We start from the raw sequence: 18,527 nt of genomic DNA on the forward strand, positions 1-18,527 counted from the left end.
ATACTCCACATTTCTTAATCTGGTTAATATTGGAATATTGCTATCTGTGTTATTATAGTCAATTAGTACAATTATACTTTAAGAGGATCAGAAATATCCTGAAGTAAAGTTAATTCCAGTCCAAGTTAAAATGGGAACGCTCCTGCCATGAGTCATGAAAACTCCAACATCATAATAAAAGACGTTTCCGCAGCCGGATACGGGACAAAATCTCAAACCTCCGCACACTGGGTTACATAAAGCTTGAGTAATCGACTGTATTCTGTTCCGTTTGACGAGGAGCTCCAACGACTCCCCCCCCCGCACCCAGAGGTGCTCCAGCTGTTTTCACAGTCAATGATATCTGATAAAAATAGGTCGATACCTTCATGTCCATCTGGGTGTGGTGATGGATGGTGCTGAGATCAGAGCATACTGAGGACTTGTATGAAATCAATAACGTCCAGGGCTCCACCGGGTGATAGATACTTAGCAGACGAATGTGTGTGTGTGTCTGTGTGTAGGTGTATTCATGCATGGGTTATGTGTGCGTCACACAGATGACTGTTTGAGAACAAATCCCTTGAGGAGAATTAATCTGTATGTGTGTGTGTGCGTTTCGTTTGTTTCTAAAATAAAGACAGCCCAAAATAATGAGTGCAGGCGGTGACTCAGAGGTTGACATATGGTATTTTTTCTGTGACATCATCCGCAGCAGCTCCACAGCGTTAGCTCTGAGATCCTGCCAGCGACCGGTTTATGCTTCTTCCAACATGCTGGCTTGGATTTATTTATTTATTTTTCTTTTCAGTCGCCTGTTTATTGCTCCTTCTACGTATCATGATACATAGAATTGAGAGATTAAAGCGATTTGTCGAATAAACAGATCAAATAATCAGTCGACTATTTTGAGATTCAAAAGTTTGTTTATCAACCAGAAAAATGACCTCATAGACAAGTAACCATATTCATGATCCCATACATTTTATTGTAAATGATTGGTGTCTATTTTTGTTATTCAGAGCATTTTCAGGGACAGACTATTTGCAAATTACATGAATAAAGGACCAGTTTGAAACATTGATCAATGGAGGAGACAAATTCATTTATTTAATAGTTATCGAGTATTTGTTTAAGGGGTTGTTTCTGCGCTGGGCTTTCATGTGATAGCTTCTGATGTTAGCATGAAGTAACATGATCGTCTGCACCGTCTTGTTGCTGATTGAGTTGCTTGGCTTTGGAATTCTATTTCGTTTATATTAAAATTGTAGTCGTGGGTGTTTGACAGACACAGAAACCAGGTATGATTTTCTAATTCCTAATTCACCTTGACAAAAAACGCATTCGGATAAAAGCTCTTCAGTTGACCTGAGAGTGAAATGTGAACAGAAGAGTGTTGTGACGCAGCAGTGAGTAAATCCACTGCAGCTTTTTGTTGGCTCATAGAATATGAGAGGAAGCATTTGACCCACAGAGTCCGAGGCTGCTGCCGTGTCGTGTGTGCCGCGCTGCCCAAGACCAACCTGAACATGTGACCCTACTATCATCACTCCCTACATCTGAACCATCTGAATAATCTCAAACGTTCTCTGTGACCTCAAAACTTAATATCAAGTACCGAGACAACATTTTGTTCCAAATTGTTTAAGTGAAACTCCTCCGATGTGCGGTTACACACATGCAAACGCACACAATGAGACTATGAATAAACACACACAGGCCCTGGCATGGCAGGCACTCGGCCATGCCAAGGGACATTATTTGGCAGCTGTCAGCTCTAATCGGAGTAAGGCAGGGCAGGAGACAGATCCAGGCTCTGTACCAAGCCTACAAGGGTGCACTATCTGGCAGCTAAAACATATCAGCATGTCCGCTCCGTGTGTGTGTGTGTCTGTGTGTGTGTGTGTGTGTGTGTGTGCGCATGTATCAGTGCACGGATGTTTATGTGTCAGAGAGACTGGTGTATCAGATCCCCTCTGAGAAGATGCATGCCACCACTTGTGCCACTACAGTGCCCATTTAGCCTACTATCTGTGTGTGTGTGTTTGTGTGTGATTGTGTGTGTGTGTGTGAGTGTGTGTGTTGCAGTGGATTACTGATAAAGTGAGACTTCAAGTGTTGAGTCTGTCATTTCATAACGCCAGAAGACAAAGAGAAGCGGGGAGAGATAAAAAGACAGATGAACTAACACAGAACGGGCACACACACACACACACACACACACACACACACACACACACACACACACACAAACACACACACACACACACACACACTATCTCTTTCTGAGGATCTCTCTCTTCTCCTCTTACCCACAAAAGCTTTATTTCACATTCTTGCCCAAACATCCAATTCAGAGGCAACAGCTTTACAACAATAACTCTGAACTTCAGCTTCATTTACATAAGAATCCCTCAGTTTGGAGAAGCTGCTCATTGTCGCCGACATGTAAGTGAGTGTGGAAAATCCTGCTTAATCCTGCAAAGTGTAAAAAACAAAACACATAAGCACAGTGAGTAGTTTTCCCTAAGTGGGCGGATGATCAGATCATTTGGTCATAAGGCGATAATGGATTTTCTGTTGTTGTTTTTCTCATTTGCAGTTTTCCATTTGTAATCAAAGAGGGACAAAGAGAAACCAGCCAACTCTTGTACGTCCTCCTGCTGCTTTACTCATGTGCCTATTTTGAAATTCACGCTCGCACACAAACACACACACACACACACACATAACCGTTCAGCGCCCACCCAGTGTAACCTCTCCAAAGTACCACCCATGAGAATTTAAGGGGTGAGTCACACCCAAGTGGCATCAATTATCTCCCTCTAGGCACAACTGTAGGTAGGAGACCAGCAGCTGTTTGTGTGTCTGTGTTGTTTCTGTTTGTGTAGGCTGCTCGGGTGGCAACAAGCAGCGCTACACACAATTATACAGCATCAGTGTTTGAAAACAGCAGGGTTGTATCTGTATGCTCCTCACTTGGTTACAGGCCCCTAGAATCATCCGTGGGGTGCCTCGTAATGTAAACTAACCTGCTGTGACAGTGAAGAGTGATTCAGCTACACAGCACTGTGTTATAGACCCAGGGGTGTGAATGTGTTTGTGTGTTTGTGTGTGTGGAGAACAATAGTGAGTGTCTTTAAACGTGACCGTGGAGTATTTTCTCACTTTAACTTTTAACGCTCTTTGACAATTGAAAAACAAAAGTCAGAACAAACGGTGGCTGCAGCGGTTTGGTTTTAGGGTTTCACTGCATTAATGCTAAATCTGACCAGGGAAACAAAATGGCCGTCGTATCAGGGACGCGATGAAGCAAAATGTGTTGATACTGAACAAGTGAGCTTTGTGTCAACTTTATTAATCCAGAAGGATATTTGGTTAATTAAAGGCAATTAGAAGAAAAGCAATAACTATGAAACACCATGAAAGAGCCAAGATATGATTTGGTAAACCCATTTCGACTCTTAAATACATATGTGTGAATGGATATAATAATATGTGTTATTAATGTACATATAAATGTACAATTCAAGTTAATAGTTTGCATTATTTCAGTAAAATAACTATACTGTACACAACAGTTAAATGTCAGTGAATAAATCTCTCAGGGAGGTGGAATTAAATTTTGTAAATTACAATGATTTGCATCATAATCTCTGTTTTCCACAGATTCCCACACACTTATATTTAAAGAGATGTATTTTTAAAAGGAAGGTTATCTTTCTCTCTGCTTTAGTCTATTTGATATATAAATATGAAAGTTTGTCTGTGGCTAACTGGCATATTTGCAGAACTGTTATTAATCTGCACCGTCCCTGTCAGACAAAGTAATAAAATTAAGTAATAAAGACGTCCCTGGATTGTCACAGTCCAATCGAGCGCCACATGTTAAGCAGGTTCACCCTCACTGACTATCAGAGCAGCTTTCACAGGCTAATTGTTTTTCCCACGGACGTCTGAACGATCGCTAATTGCGCCCGACTGAGATGATTCCGCGGCGGTAGATGGCCGACTCCATTTGAAGCAATTACCGCCACGTATTAAAACAGCTTCACTTTGAAAACGCACTCGTGCACAGTCAGTGGGCCCATGGGTTTTTAATTTGTCACTGTTATCAGTTGGAGCAGCACCGTGGCTGCCGGCTCCTTGTTTTAAGATTTCATGTTTCATCAAATCAAGTTGTGGGCGACACGAGGAGCCGCTTGTCGTGTTTTGTGTTTTCTCACTCTGCGATGGTTCAGTCGGGATAAAGATGATCGTGAGCCGTCTGTCAAATCGCCTGGAGATGAGTTTTCCAGAAGTTCCACGGATAAAACTCTCCTTGGTGGATTATTTACTTCCCTCTCTTAAAAATGTTTTGTTTGCGAGTTTTAAAAATAACTTTCATTAATCATTTCATTCATATCCTCTCCTGCATTAGCGGGGGGGGGGGAAATTCCCGTTTGCAGTTATTTAACTGGAAATGAGGCTGATCCGAGGCTTTGTGTGAACGCAGACCTCATGAAATTCATTACACTGATTCACAGTTCACAGCCGTTATTTATCTGGAGCTGCTTGTTGTGCAGCCGTTGCACTGAGAAAGGCCGTATGAGCTCCAGCCTTCAGAGGCCTCCTCACCAGCTCACTCTCTAACTGACTGGCGGAGGATCTGAACGCCGCTTCATCCTCTCTCTGGTGTGGACTGTTTGAAGGCAAATTGTAAAACTCATTAATCACTGACGAAAGCTAAAGTAATGAAGTCTTGAAGAGAATTCTCATGAAGTACACGCGGAGGGAGAATTGAAGAGGACGGGTCTGTTTATTCCAGAAAGGACTTCAGCTCTTATACTTCCTCCACACTTCCAGTTACTTCTCACTTTAGCTGAGGGACTCTCTTATCGTGCAGCCAATTGGGTTTGTATGTGTTTTTGTCCAGATAAGGTAACAACAGGGAATTGCCTCTTTATTTTCTGTACTGCAGCCAAGTCTGGTCAAAACAGGTTTGTGTAACACAGGTCATTTAGAGGTCGAGCTACACACAATAGGAGCGAAATTGCTTGGAAAAGGCAACTTCTCCGATTCATCCGTACAGGGTCGAGCCCGAATGTGAATGTGAATGTGGAAAGCATCAACACAGATTACAATAGGAAGCCTGTGCAGTAAACCGGATGTCATTTACCTGCTCATTAATGTCTGTGGATTTAGTCTTCTCATCATAATCGATGTATAACTTTTTTCCGCTGGAACATGTGGGAAATGCACTAAAATGCAGACTGAATGGTAAATGGTTTGTATTTTACATAGCGCTTTTCTAGTCTTGATGATGACCACTCAAAGCTCTGTACAGTACAGTTTTTCATTCACATTCATACGGTGCATCTATTAGCAGCACTTTGTTGTTCTATCAGGGGCCATTCAGGGTTCAGCATCTTGCCCAAGGACACTTTGGCATGCAGTTGGGGAAGACTGGGGATTGAACTGCCGACCTTCAGGTTGGAGGACGACCGCTCTGCCCCCTCACCCACGGCAGCCTGAAGTGGAATCTGCTGTCAGGAAATAATAAATTCAAAGAGGGATTTTGTCGTGTGCACTGTAGCCATTGTCGTCAGAATTCTGTCCTCTCCTCGTTCATATGTCTTTTGTTTGAAGCGACACTCGCTGCTTCACCTCCTATCATGAAAGAGCCAGACTTGCCTCGGCACATAGACTGGATAGATGCTATTCTCATGTGGGTTTCCCACTGGATTCCAATTTCTCTGCAACTTAAGTGTTTGTGCCTTTGTCTCATGCAACTGAATGAAAGAAGAGGTTTTGCTCCCAGCATCAGCTGCAAAGCCGGTGGAGGTGGAAGTTGTCTTTTATGACTTTTTCCATATGTTTTGAGTCATTCAAGCCATTTTCGAGACAATCCCAGAACCTTTTTCAGACAATTTGTATTTCCGTTGCACATGAAAATATCCAGAAGATTGAATTGAGGTGTTTGGGCTGAGCAGCAGGAAGCAGGACATGACGTCTAAATTCCGCTGAAGGAATGTTATATTGTCCTATTTTTTTGATTTTTGAGTCCGTTGCGTGTTAGAAGCGACTCTGACATTTGTATTCTCTCTCTTTCTCTTTCTCTCTCTCTGTGTGTGTGTGTGTGCTGTGCTCTGATGTCATAATGTTGCTCTCCATCATTTCAATAATGCTAATTTTGCAAGTTGGAATAGTTTATGTGACAGTTTCCTGCGGGAAGGGAAGAGAAATGAGGGCGGGAGGCCCGAGAATACTATGGAGAGGAGAAAGAAAGAAAGGAAAGAAAGAAACTAGGCTAAAGGGTGAGATGCTGAGAGACGGACCAGACGCACTGATGAGCGAGTGAGTGCGAGCGAGCGAGAAGGAATCAGAGGTCTGAGAGGAGAAGAAAAGGCAGAGACGCAGGGTTGAGAAAGTGATAACAGGGAAAGATAAAAGGCTCGTAGCAACGAAGATGACAAAGGGCAAGAGATAACAGGAGGGGGGGGGGTGGAGTCAGACGCAGAAAGTTTAGAAGATAAGACAGACGGGTCAGAGGAGGAGAGAGAGAGAGAAAGAGAAGTTGTTTTCAGGGAGATGGATGGTGGAGAGAACTACACAACAATAGCACTCTTAAACATTCTGCAGGGGACGGGGGGGAGACAGAGCGAGGGGGGGGGGGCAGCTTCAGCTCACTTTATTACCCACAGAATGAGATGGGGGGGGGGAGAGAGTGCAAGACAAATGAAGTGGAGCCATGGATGTGGACAGATATTAATGAGATGAGAGAGAGAGAAGGGATCGGCCAGCAGGCAGAAAATGCAAAAGGTCAATTGAGATGCATGTGCGGGTCCAGGTTGTGTGTTTGTCATCCGCACGCACTCTCCATGTTTATACAGTCAATGGACGGTGGCTCTGACACAACACACACAACACACACTGACCGATCAGACAACACAAATACCAATCACATAACACAACAGCAAATCATACAAAACAACAACAAATCACATAACACAACAACCAATCACATAACACAACAGCAGATCATACAACACAACAACCAATCACGTAACACAACAACCAATCGCATAACAAAACATAAAATCATACAACACAACAACCACATAATACTACAGTGAATAACAGAACGCTATGACAAATCATACAACACAACAGTAAATTACAAATGACAGCAACCAATCATGAAACACAACAACTAATCACTTAGCACAACAACATTCATTTCTATTGAAAATGGAGGCACCTGCTGACGACAAAGATCTTGTCTTGATTGTGCAATTTTGTAATTTGTTGTCGAGTTTTCCCATCTGTGTGTGATTGTGATTTTCACTTCAGGGCCACTGTTAGTATTTATGAATTCTCTCAAATCTCTTAGTTTGTGTTTTTACCATGAAACTTAATTACATCACTGACCTTCCACAGATTTTTTTGTGGGGACGAATGAGATTAGTTATCAATTCCAGCAGGAGACTAATTTCAAATAAACTTTCTCTCTAACATTAATTTGTGCGGGCGAGTTTCTGCTGAGCTGAAAGCTTTCCAGCAACACCCTGTTTCCCTCAGACACCAGGGAGCCGCCCGGAGCTCGACCACAGACGACTGACATGTCGCGCTGCAGCTCCACTGGAGCGGAGGCATATTGCTTAATGGCACCTTCGCTACGAGAACTGTGTCAAGGGAGGAAAAAACGAAATGCCAGTTTAATTTCTTCTTTTTTTCACCCCCCTGTCTGATACTTTAGATTTTGTGCTGCACTGTGCAGTTACTTAAAGTCATCTCCTGGCTGGTGAAAGCCCACATGGCCAGTTTCTATCCCATCGCAGCATCTGCATTTAACCTGAGATAACTCCAATCACCTCAGAGCACATTGAACAACTGTTTCCACAGGGGGAGATGTTCCACTCATGTTGAGCAGATGAGTTTTGATAAGTAACGACGTGTCAGATTGTGATGAATCGGCTTCGCTGCAGCCGTCGTCAGTCATGAGCTCCAGAGGAACGTCTCCACATCGGATCCGTTCTCACGTGAACAGAGAAACCTCCGGAGCGTTGAGCTGCAGGCGGAGATGTGACGTATTGATCCTGCTGCGGAGATCCTGTGTTTTTCTCTACAGCACATCGACTCTGGTGTTGGCCTTCATCACCAGAGGCTCTCCTGACATCTTCATCAGTCTCTGCTATGTGTATCGCACCGCTTCATCCAGGGATGTCTGTTTTCCTTTAGTCCTTTTTTAAGTTTTGAGTTATCGTCTATTTTGAGCAGCCGAGAGGTGTCGATGATGGTGAAGTTGATGCTGAAGAAAGAAATCTCAGCGGACCCAAAACTTGCTTGCACAGTTTAAAGTTTATTACACAAAAGTCTTACAGGTCAGGACGGACTCTAGAAATCCGGAGACATCCACACGCCAATAATGGAAGCCTGCATTTGCAGGAGTCAAGCCCACATTATATAGAGAGGTTGCGTGTGTTCATAAAGACATGCCTCATCTCTAATGATGATGTCCCATGTTCTATACTCATCCATTAACAGGTCAGAGATCATTCCCTAGAGGAGAGAACTAACTAAAAATACAAGGAGGAATTACTTAGAATCTTAAGATGAGGGCTGCATACTTAAACATGTGATTCTGGTTCACACCCAGGTTACAGGGATCTATTTAGCTGAATTTCCCACATATTCCTGCTGTGTTCTCACATGGGCTCATTCAGACGTTTTCTAGAGTTTTGATGAGAAGGCAGGTGAAACTCCGACACTGACATTTGCGTTGTCAGACACAGCCCCTCTAGAGAATGTCAGGGGGGGGTTATCCAGAGTTCAGAGTCTGAAAGCAGCGTATGATGGAGTTACTACAGGCATGAGCCAAAAGCCGCTGCTGAACTAATTACCATCGAACAGTTTGTGCCTTCATTTGGGAAAAAATGACTCAAACAAAGTAAAATAAAAGTCACAAATTAGTCCATGTATTAAATCCTTTGTCCCAGTTGCAGATCCGCTGCTTTGTATTGCGCTGGTGTTCATGTTTTTTATGCTTACTGCTCTCGTGACCACAGGCAGTCGTTTCACAGCGGGCTAATAAAAAAAGACAATTGCTCCGTTGCATTTCCGAAGGTTGTGCCAAGGTTTCCGCAGCGAGATTAACGGTGAGGAAATATTCATGGGTCTCTCGATAGCGGCTCTGGGGTCACGGCTGATTTGTTGACGATGTTTTGCTGTAATTTCCTTGTCAACGGTGACGTGTTGATGCTGAGCCCTCACTTCTGCTCCTCGTTAATATGTGCAAACGCTGCAAAGTTTGCAGAGCCAATTAGAGAGTTTGAGGTCAACAGAGGAAATGAAATCAAACTTTTCCAACGAGGGGGGGGAGCTGTGTACAGGATGTGTGGTTGTTTGAGCTTCTGTTTGTGGTATCGGGTGTTTTTAATCAGTGGTATTTGTCTGTGTGTCGGTTAGTTTAATCCAGTGTGGATTCATCTTGGCTTGTTGGTAGGGGGTGGGGTCAGGACCGGCGCCATGGCTGAGCAATTTAACATGTGAGCGATGATTGGAAAACTCTCTCCAAGGGCATCTCTGTTTTTTAGGAGCGGAGCTGACCCTCTTAAAGAAGTAGATGTCCTTTCCTTGTGTTTTCAATGGAATCTTTATAGCAGCAAACTAAATGCGATCACTCACACAGCAATGAAGCCGCTTCGTAGGAGACAAAATCAGATTAACATGGCTGAAACCACCTTTTTTACACTCAATTACTAAGAGTTCTGTAAACATTTTGAAATGAGGGTACATGACAACTATAGCAGATTAGTAAACTGGAAAATAAATCTACCAAAAACAGTGTGAATCCCAGTTTCCTGCGTCGGGGTCTGTGTGCTACTGAGGAGTTGAGTCTTCCTGCTGGAAGCTGCTTCCTGCCCCTGCTCCAGTTTTGAGGAGGCATCAAACAATAAAAAGATGGCAAGAGGGGAAGTCGTTTTTCTTTTTATAAATGATTGACGCGACCAGTTGGGAAACATCCAGAGACTTTTTCCCTTTTATCCTTGATTCCACTCCGAGCGTCTGTCTGGGTTTGTTTTCGTGGGCACGATCTTCAATGATCACGATCTTGTTTCAAACCTCAGGTAGATGAAGGCTGATTGGACATGATTAATGTACATACAAATTAATTTTCATGTGCATTTATTATCATCTTTCTCCCTCTGTCCCGACTCAAGCTCACATCTAACAGCTCTCCCCTCAGCCCCATTCCCCTTTCATTGTCTCCTTCCTGTGTGCTGAGTACACAAGTGAGAATCCACAACGTTTCAAGTCGTGTTTTCTTCTCAGGTTGCTTGCAGGAAGCTGTAAATGTGTGTTTTCTCTCTCCCTCCAGGACTCTGACGGAGCTTCTGAAGCAGCCGGGGGAGGCGGGGGTGGTGGACGGAACCGGGGTTCATCATCCGATCGGCACCAACGGCATCTCGGCCAGGGCGCTGCGCTCCAACAACGGTCAGTCCTCAGCGCACGGCTTTGCATCTTTACACGCCACTTTTTAACGTGTATTTACTAGAATTACTAATATTCTATTTATTAACTTTTAAAGTCCTCAATAAGTACTTGAATTACTTTTCTCCAAATCAAGAGCGAGTCAGAAACAAGGCGGCGGATTAGTCGATAGAAGAGGAGAGACACTATCAAGACCCCAAATATGTACATCCACTCTAAGTGCTCTTCCTGTCACCCCCACTCACACTCACACACAAACACACATGGGTCTTTTGATGTCTCGCTATCATAAACACATGTGCACTCACGCACACACATACAAGCTCACATGTGTCATGAGGCGAAGGGACAGACAGGTCATTTTTAATCAGGATGTAATTAGCCGTGCTCCAGCTCCAAAACCACTGAGGGAACGCTGTGTGACCCATCTGTCTGGCTCTTCCTCTGGATGCTCTGACCACACACACACACACACACACACACCCACACACACACATGTACAACGTCAACACAACCCTGTGCGTCTTAAGTGGATTGAGACTCAATTAGTGGGCGTAGAGTATTTCCTTGGGGCTCATTGTGTTGAGAGCGATGGCATGTTTTCAAGGACACAGGTCCCTGTTGCCTCACAATCTCATCCTCGTCATTAAGCTCAACAGGAAAGCTCCGGTCCCGTTGTATCCGTGAGCAGGTTGACTCATGTGGCTGTGTCGCAGATGAAGGAGTTCATTGTAAACCACTTACGATCAAGTTAATCATCAGCGCAGCCGTATCCAGAAAGTCGATCAATTATCATTTACCGTGTGCTCTGCTTCCCAGACGAATCATTCAAGTGCAAATGTTTTATTTCAGGCTCTTAAACTCACACGTGCACTTGCACATGCACATGCAGCATTTACACATAAAAAGGAAATTGCAGAGGCTCATCATCCCTTCACTTTCATCTTCCCCCAATTGCAATAAACACGTTTTTGGCCTCTTTCTCACCCTGCGCGCTGCTTATTAGCACTTTGTTGTTTTCTGCACTGCATTCCCTCGCTCCCTCCATTTCTTTCCGCAGCCATTAAACCCTCCTCTGCTTTCTCATGTTGCTTTGTCTTCGTAAATCTTCCAAATGATATACAGTATATATAATCAGACTCTCTGAAATATACACATGCATTTCAGTACATATGGAAGAAAGTATAACAGCATTTTTCTTGGTGTTTCATGTAAATTGTATGTTGGGATAAATATATTTTATTTAATGAATCATTTCTGAGCTTTAAATCCGTGAGTCATAACTGCAAAGGATAAGTAGGTAACGTTAGAAAGAGGCAATGATAGTGGGAGAGGTGTTAAATTAGGAATAAACAAGGCAGACATATGGAGGAGAAGGTCTCAGTGTGTGTGTGAGGTGGGGGGGTTGGAATGGGGGTACAGGGCGATGACAGTCGGGACGATGGGATGAAGCCATCCTGATCCTGCTGTGTCAGCCGTCTACACATAATCACCTCTTAATTAAACACATTTAATCCTCCAGGCCAATTAGAGAGGGAGAGGGAGAGGGAGAGAGAGAGAGGAGAAGCGGAGATGAGTGCGAGCGAACGAGACCGACAGGAAGAAGAAAGCACGGCAGACAGATGGTTATAAATGCAGATGAATCTTTATCCCTTCACAGTTTAGATTAAAAAACTTTTCAGGGGAGATTTGGTGGCTGAATCTATTCTCCTTCTCCGTGAGTTGAATTTCTGGGTTCATCAAAAAGACTGTCATGCTTCACTACTTGGTGCATTAAGTAGGGATTCAAACTCGAATTCAGCGTCTTCAGTAAATGATATGTAGTAAATGTATCGTGTCTGCATAATGATGTCGTAAATGGGAGAAAACACGATAAGACACATAAATACATAAGTAAAAGCTTGGAAATAGATTCTGTGCTGTAGCACTTTTATTCGTATGTATACTGTTTTTGTTTTTTAAAGATTCATGGTAACCAGAGGATAATCCCCCTGAATGTATAACAATGAAATGTGGTAAAGCTTATCATGGCTCCCAGAGGACAAATCTGACTGACTTTGGTGATCACTTATTCCCTTAAGCGGCAGCAGCAGGTGATTTAAAACAAACTTTCACTTTCAAATTCATCATGTACATTATCACCTTCAGCTAAACTTGGAAAATGTTACTATGCTGAAATAAACGATTACCTAAGAAAAAACTGGGACAAATAAGATCATGCACAACATAAATTTCTAATATGATAAAGTCAGACGATTCTAAACATTTTACTCTACCTGGTGCTCATCAGAATAATAACATTATTTTCTTCATTTCTGATTCTTTCCAGTGGATTTTCAAACTATAGGGAAATCTTTAGCACAGCATTGAACAGCTACTGTTATCGTGCATATTTAACAGTTTTCTCCCACTTATCGTCTTCATTTGTCTGCACGCTGTCTTCGCTGCTCTGTGGCTGTCGCTGCTCAACTTAGAGAGCAGTGAGAGGCGTGAGCTGATTAGGATGAAAATAGACCGAACAAGTTCTGAGCCCTTTCCCTAATGAAGACAGCAGCCAAATCCTCATGTTTCCTCTCTGGGAAAAGAGTGATCTGCCTTCCCACTTCTCTCCTGCTCTGATTTCCAAGGCAGATACGCTTTTAATTCCATGTAAGAGTATGTATGAACCAAGGCAAAAAGAAATGTGGTTTGATGTAAAGTCTAAAAACTGGAAAAAGGGAAGAAGGAGAAGTATTGAGGTCATATGACAGTTACAATGACTCTATCAGTGAGACGGGAAGACAAGCGATTTCTTTGTGGTTCCACAAGACGGGTGATGTGGAGAGAAGAGGGAGGAAGAGGGAGGAAGAGGAGTTGGCAGACGGACGTTCTTGAGCACGGTTGTAGGACGAGGTTTACGGGGGAGAGGAGGGAGACAGGAGGGAGGAGATGAGATGGAGATGAGGTTAGATTAGACAAGTGACAACAGGGATGTGGGGGAATGGGAGGTGGAGCAAGCGAGGCGGGGGGGAGACAGTGAAGATGGGGGAAGGTTGATGATAGTCTATGGAGGGAGGGTCCGTCCCAGCTGATGTGATGAGGTGATTGAGGAATACGAGAAGGGAGTCTGAGGAAAAGGGAGAGGAAAGAGAAGGAGAGGGACAAATATGTGTCAGAGAGAGGGAGCGACCAAAGAATAAAAAGGGTGAGAGAGGAGCTGGATATATTAAAATAAAACGGGAAAAGAGAGAAAGGAGAGAGGAGATAACATGCTGCTAGCTGTGAGGGAGACAGCTGGTCAGATGCTGCTCGGCTCCGTTCTGGTGTGGAGAGCTGGCCTGGGGACAGTCAGGGTCGCACACACACACACACACACACACAAACAAACACACACACACACACACACACACACACACACACACACACACACACACACACACACACACATACACACCAGTATGCAGATGGTTGCATGTATGAAAAATTGCCTGTGTCAACTGAGTTCAACATTGGCTGGGAAACATGGAAAGAGAGCAGGGACTGGGGGATTTTTCATAAAGTGATAAAGTGTGTGAGATATATTACAGCTGATGTCAGACGTGCAAACATTGCATCTAATCGAGGCACCGAGCGAAACAGAAACTGTCTCTGTTCAGTCAAGTCTCCGTCAGGTGAGCTGCAGGGAATCGACTTCCTCAAGTGACTTCTCCTGCGTCACATCAGAGTGGAAAACCTCAATCCAAGTTAACTTTTCAAAAATCCTCTGAGGACACGTGAAATATCAAATTAGATGAAATCATCGTGTAAAGTCTCGTTCACATGACGCAACTTTTATCCATATTTTCTAGTCACAGATGAGTTTTGGAAGTCGCACACAAAAGCCCCCGATTGGGGACAAATTCCTACCAGACGAAAAATCATGTTGTGTGACGTCCTGTCATGGTGTGAATAGGGTTTAAAATTATATTCATTCAGAATGGAACTAAAATTCACATCCAAAAATCGTTATTTCAGTTTACGATTATTATTATTTTAAGTTGTAAATGATGAAAAAATTCACAATTTGTAAAAGAGCAACCCCGACAACTGAATTGAAAACTGTAACAGTTGCGTCTTGTTTCTGCTAGAATGTCCATTTATTTGATTGAGGCTGCTGTTAATGCAACCTTCATACTAACAAAGTATAATTCTGTAAAGTCGTCCCCCTTTTAACTGTGCTTCTTATTCATGCACACGCACACACACACACACACACACACACACACATGAATAATGCAAGCCGGGTGCAGCGTACAGTGCCGGAGCGGGTGTTGAAACAGCATAAACAAGGAGTGAGGTTTAGTGGGACACTAACACGAGCGAACGTGGCTGAATCGCAGCCACTCAGGATGCAGAAGCTCGGCAGCCAAGCTGGTAAGCTCCTGATTTCCAAGTGGAACGCAGACCCAACAGCACAATGCTCCGTGTTGTAAAGGAACACAACCTGAACACAATCAACGCTTTGTGTGTTTGCTGACTACGGGGGGAAATCCATCGTGTTCCCATTTTTCTAGGCTACATGACGGTGATGTTTCCAGTGAGGAGACATGGAAACTGATGGCTGAAAGTCAAAGGGTTGTCTTCTCTGAAAAAAAAATAAAAAAATCAATACAGTTTATATTTCCTTACACAGAAAGTGCAGGAGAAGTTCAATTTGTATTCTGACCATGTAGAAATACCATGTAGCCATATCAATGTGGACATGAGGTGATTCTTTTGATGGCTCCATGCAGTAAATGTACACCAACAAACACTTACATGGATTATAATGCAAATACAACTACACAAATCTCCATTTTACACACACGCTGAGATATAATACAACGGACTGTGTCTATAATGGAGGACTTCTTCAGGAGCTGTCACAGGAAGCCTTCAAAGAAGCGATCGTCCTCTGTTAGGGAAGGAAGAGGATTGAGGGGAGGTAAATATCTGAGCGAGGCGGATTCCACTGGAGGCCTCCTCTGATAGGGAAGGATTTGCATTTGTGGGGCATAATTTGCATGTTGCTGGCCTGCGAGAGAGAGAGAAAGAGAGAGAGAGAGGGAAAAGAAGTGGAGAGAAATAAAAACATCAGAGCATGAGAGGGAGGAAGGGAGGCTGAGAGGGAGGAAGGTGGAAGTGGTGGAGCAGGAGGAAAAAGAGAGAGACAAGGAAGAGTGAGAGAGAGAGAGAGAGAGGGAGGGAGGAGAAATGTGTGTTTGGTGCAGAGAGAGAGAGAGAGAGAGAGAGAGAGAGAGAGAGAGAGAGAGAGAGAGAGAGAGCAGAGGAGGGAGATAGGATCAGTGTGACATTGAAATCAAAACAAGGAAATGAGTATCATGGGAGCCTGCAGGACGAGTGTTAAGTGAAAAGACGTACTACATGCAGGGTGTGTGTGTGTGTGTGTGTGTGTGTGTGTGTGTGTGTGTGTGTGTGTGTGAGAGAGGGTGTTTGTTTACATCTGTGCGCCCTTGATTTCTGTGGCTCGTCACTACAGTGCCACATGGGGCCGGTGCCAATTATATCTGCATTGACACCCCACCGGAGAGCGAGCGAGCGAGAACGAGGGAGGGAGAGAGAGGGAGAGAGAGAGAGAGGGAGAAGACACGGATTGAATATATTAGTGTGTGTGTGTATGTGTGTGTGTGTGCATGAGTGTGTGTTCACACAAGCATGAACACACGCACTGAACCATGAACGTACTGTACATCAGGTGGCCCACTTGTCTTCTAATTCAGCTTCAGATGGACTCTGCACCAATCAGCTTGTTGTTGAATGCCGTGTGTGTGTGTGTGTGTGTGTGTGTGCGCGTGTGTGTGTGTGTGTGTGTGTGTGTGTGTGTGTGTGTGTGTGTGTGTGTGTGTGTGTGTGTGTGTGTGTGCGCGCGCGCGTGTGTGTGTGTGTGTGTGTGTGTGTGTGTGTGTGTGTGTGTGTGTGTGTGTGTGTGTGTGTGTGTGTGTGTGTGTGTGTGTGTGTGTGTGTGTGTGTGTGTGTGTGTGTGTGGGAACCAGGAATGGTGTCAGTGGCGTTGTGACGGACGCCGCGTGCCCTTTGACTGACCCTCGGCTTCTGGGCTCATCCAGCCACGCTACACATTGCAGACTAACACATTTCAGGGGATCACAGGAATGTGCCGAAGCCGACTTGGCAGCTGCAGCACGTCGACACAGATGCCAGTGACAGCGACGCGGTGCCAGCACGCGTTCGCCTTTAATGTCACTGTAAACAAGTGGGAGCCCACCCACAATGAGGGAGAGGGGCCGGCGCAGGAGAGCAAATGTCAGGGGGGGGCGGATGTTTATCTGACCAGCTGCTGGGGATTTGTTATGTTTTAACCACATTCACTCAACCTAACACGCTGAATGGTTTTATTAAATCTCTCCTTTTCTGACCCTGTCACGTTTTGAACCTCACAGACCTTTGTGTGTTCTCGCTCGCTTCTTTTTTTTCCGGTCGACTTGAGTTTCCTCCTCTGGGTCTTTGTTTCTTTCTTTCTCTCGACCTTCATAAGAGAGGAGAGATGTGAGTGTGCGTTTCCCAACTTCAAACTCCTCTTTCTCTTTCTCTCTCTCTCCCTGCTCCTTCCTAACTATTGACTGAACTACTGACACACCCATAACTCAAAAGGCATTCTGAGAGCACATACCCCCAAATGCCCTATCATGACATATCAAGTTTAATAATGTACCAAAAAGGAAGTATGCACTTCTCATAATAACATCAGGGTGTTCGGCTTCGTCACTGCATTGTGTAGCTATCGTCCATAAAGTTTTAACTGTCCACGCAGACAGACTGACCTTGTTTCAGCTGCAGTTGTGTGTGCATTCATGCAAGTGACGTGCAAATTGTGTCAGAACCAATTTGTGTAGTTAACCTTCAAGTAGTTTTTTGCATAATCCTGCCAATTAAAATACAAACAAACACAGATGAGAAACCGTCTCCTTGGCGGAGGTTATAAAGTGTGTTTTTCTTTTCCTCAGTGAGTATTTTCACTTATTTGTTGTGATGATCTCCGCGTTGTCGTTATCTCTTCCATACCCCACAAATGTGTCGCCCTCACTTCTCCAGATGTACCGATACAGCAGATGTAACAGATACACAGCAGCAGGGAGATGTCCTCACTGATTGTTCGTCACTAAATCTGGTGCAAACTCTGCTGATGATTCTGCAGCGCGTCACAGTCGTTACGATCTCTTCTCCCGACGCATCCTTCCCCTTCTCCACTTCCCTCTCATTAGCCGCCAATCTCCTCTTATCTTCTGCCCTCTTTCTGCTCACAGCCCTGCTCCCCCGAGGTCGCTCTCTGTCACTCTCGCCACTTTTCTGTTTTTTTTCCTGCCATCTCCCCTCTTCTCCCTTTCATTCTCTAAATCATAGCCTGAGTGTCGGCAGACTGAACTCTAAAGTCACCCAGAGATGATCACAGAGCTGCAGCAAATAGACCTGATGTTCCTTTTGGTGGTTTTAGGAGCTCGAGAGCTGAGTGGAAAGCAAACTTTTTGAGCTACAGGGACAAAACCTGGAGGCAGAGTGATGCAGATACAATGAGAAAGCACCAGAGAGAAAGTGTTCAGAGTTAGTAGAGCAAATAAACTTGGTAAACTATTTGACCTCATTTCGCATCGACAGAAGGAAGATTAATACGTAAACGTTACTGGGAAAAACAATACAATCTATACAATCTAGAAATGCACATTTTAAGACCAATTTCCGGACATTAAAATACAAGAAGCACGAATGGTTAAATTCTATTCATCTTAGTTCTGTGAGGATCTGTAGTCGCTGCTGAAAGTCAGCCGGCTCCGCAGAGGGGAAATATCCAGAACAGTCTTGTTAATAAGCCGGGGCAGCAGCAGATTACAGCTTCAGTGAGCCGCCGAAACAATGACGGAGGATAACAAACAGTCGGACACAAAAGGAAGAGGGTCGGCGACACATGTTTTTACAGAGACGGACGAGAATACTGTGTGCATTTCATATTTAAAAGACATTTAAATAGTCTCGACTGCAGCCACGTGTATTTTCTTTAAATTCATTTAATTATTTCACAGATTCATTTATTTGTGAATCTGTTG

At 44.0% G+C, this 18,527-nt stretch overlaps 1 protein-coding gene across 1 annotated transcript in view; it reads left to right on the forward strand.

Moving 5' to 3' along the window:
• Positions 1-18,527, forward strand: part of LOC133022642 (protein shisa-8) — a 68,081-nt gene that overhangs the window by 20,025 nt on the left and 29,529 nt on the right. Inside the window, exon 2 of the mRNA XM_061089494.1 lies at positions 10,340-10,455. Within this exon, the coding sequence (XP_060945477.1) occupies positions 10,340-10,455 (116 nt within the window). The remainder of the gene's footprint in view (positions 1-10,339; positions 10,456-18,527) is intronic.

Source organism: Limanda limanda, chromosome 17 (assembly GCF_963576545.1).
Source record: "Limanda limanda chromosome 17, fLimLim1.1, whole genome shotgun sequence".
Lineage (NCBI taxonomy): Eukaryota > Metazoa > Chordata > Actinopteri > Pleuronectiformes > Pleuronectidae > Limanda > Limanda limanda.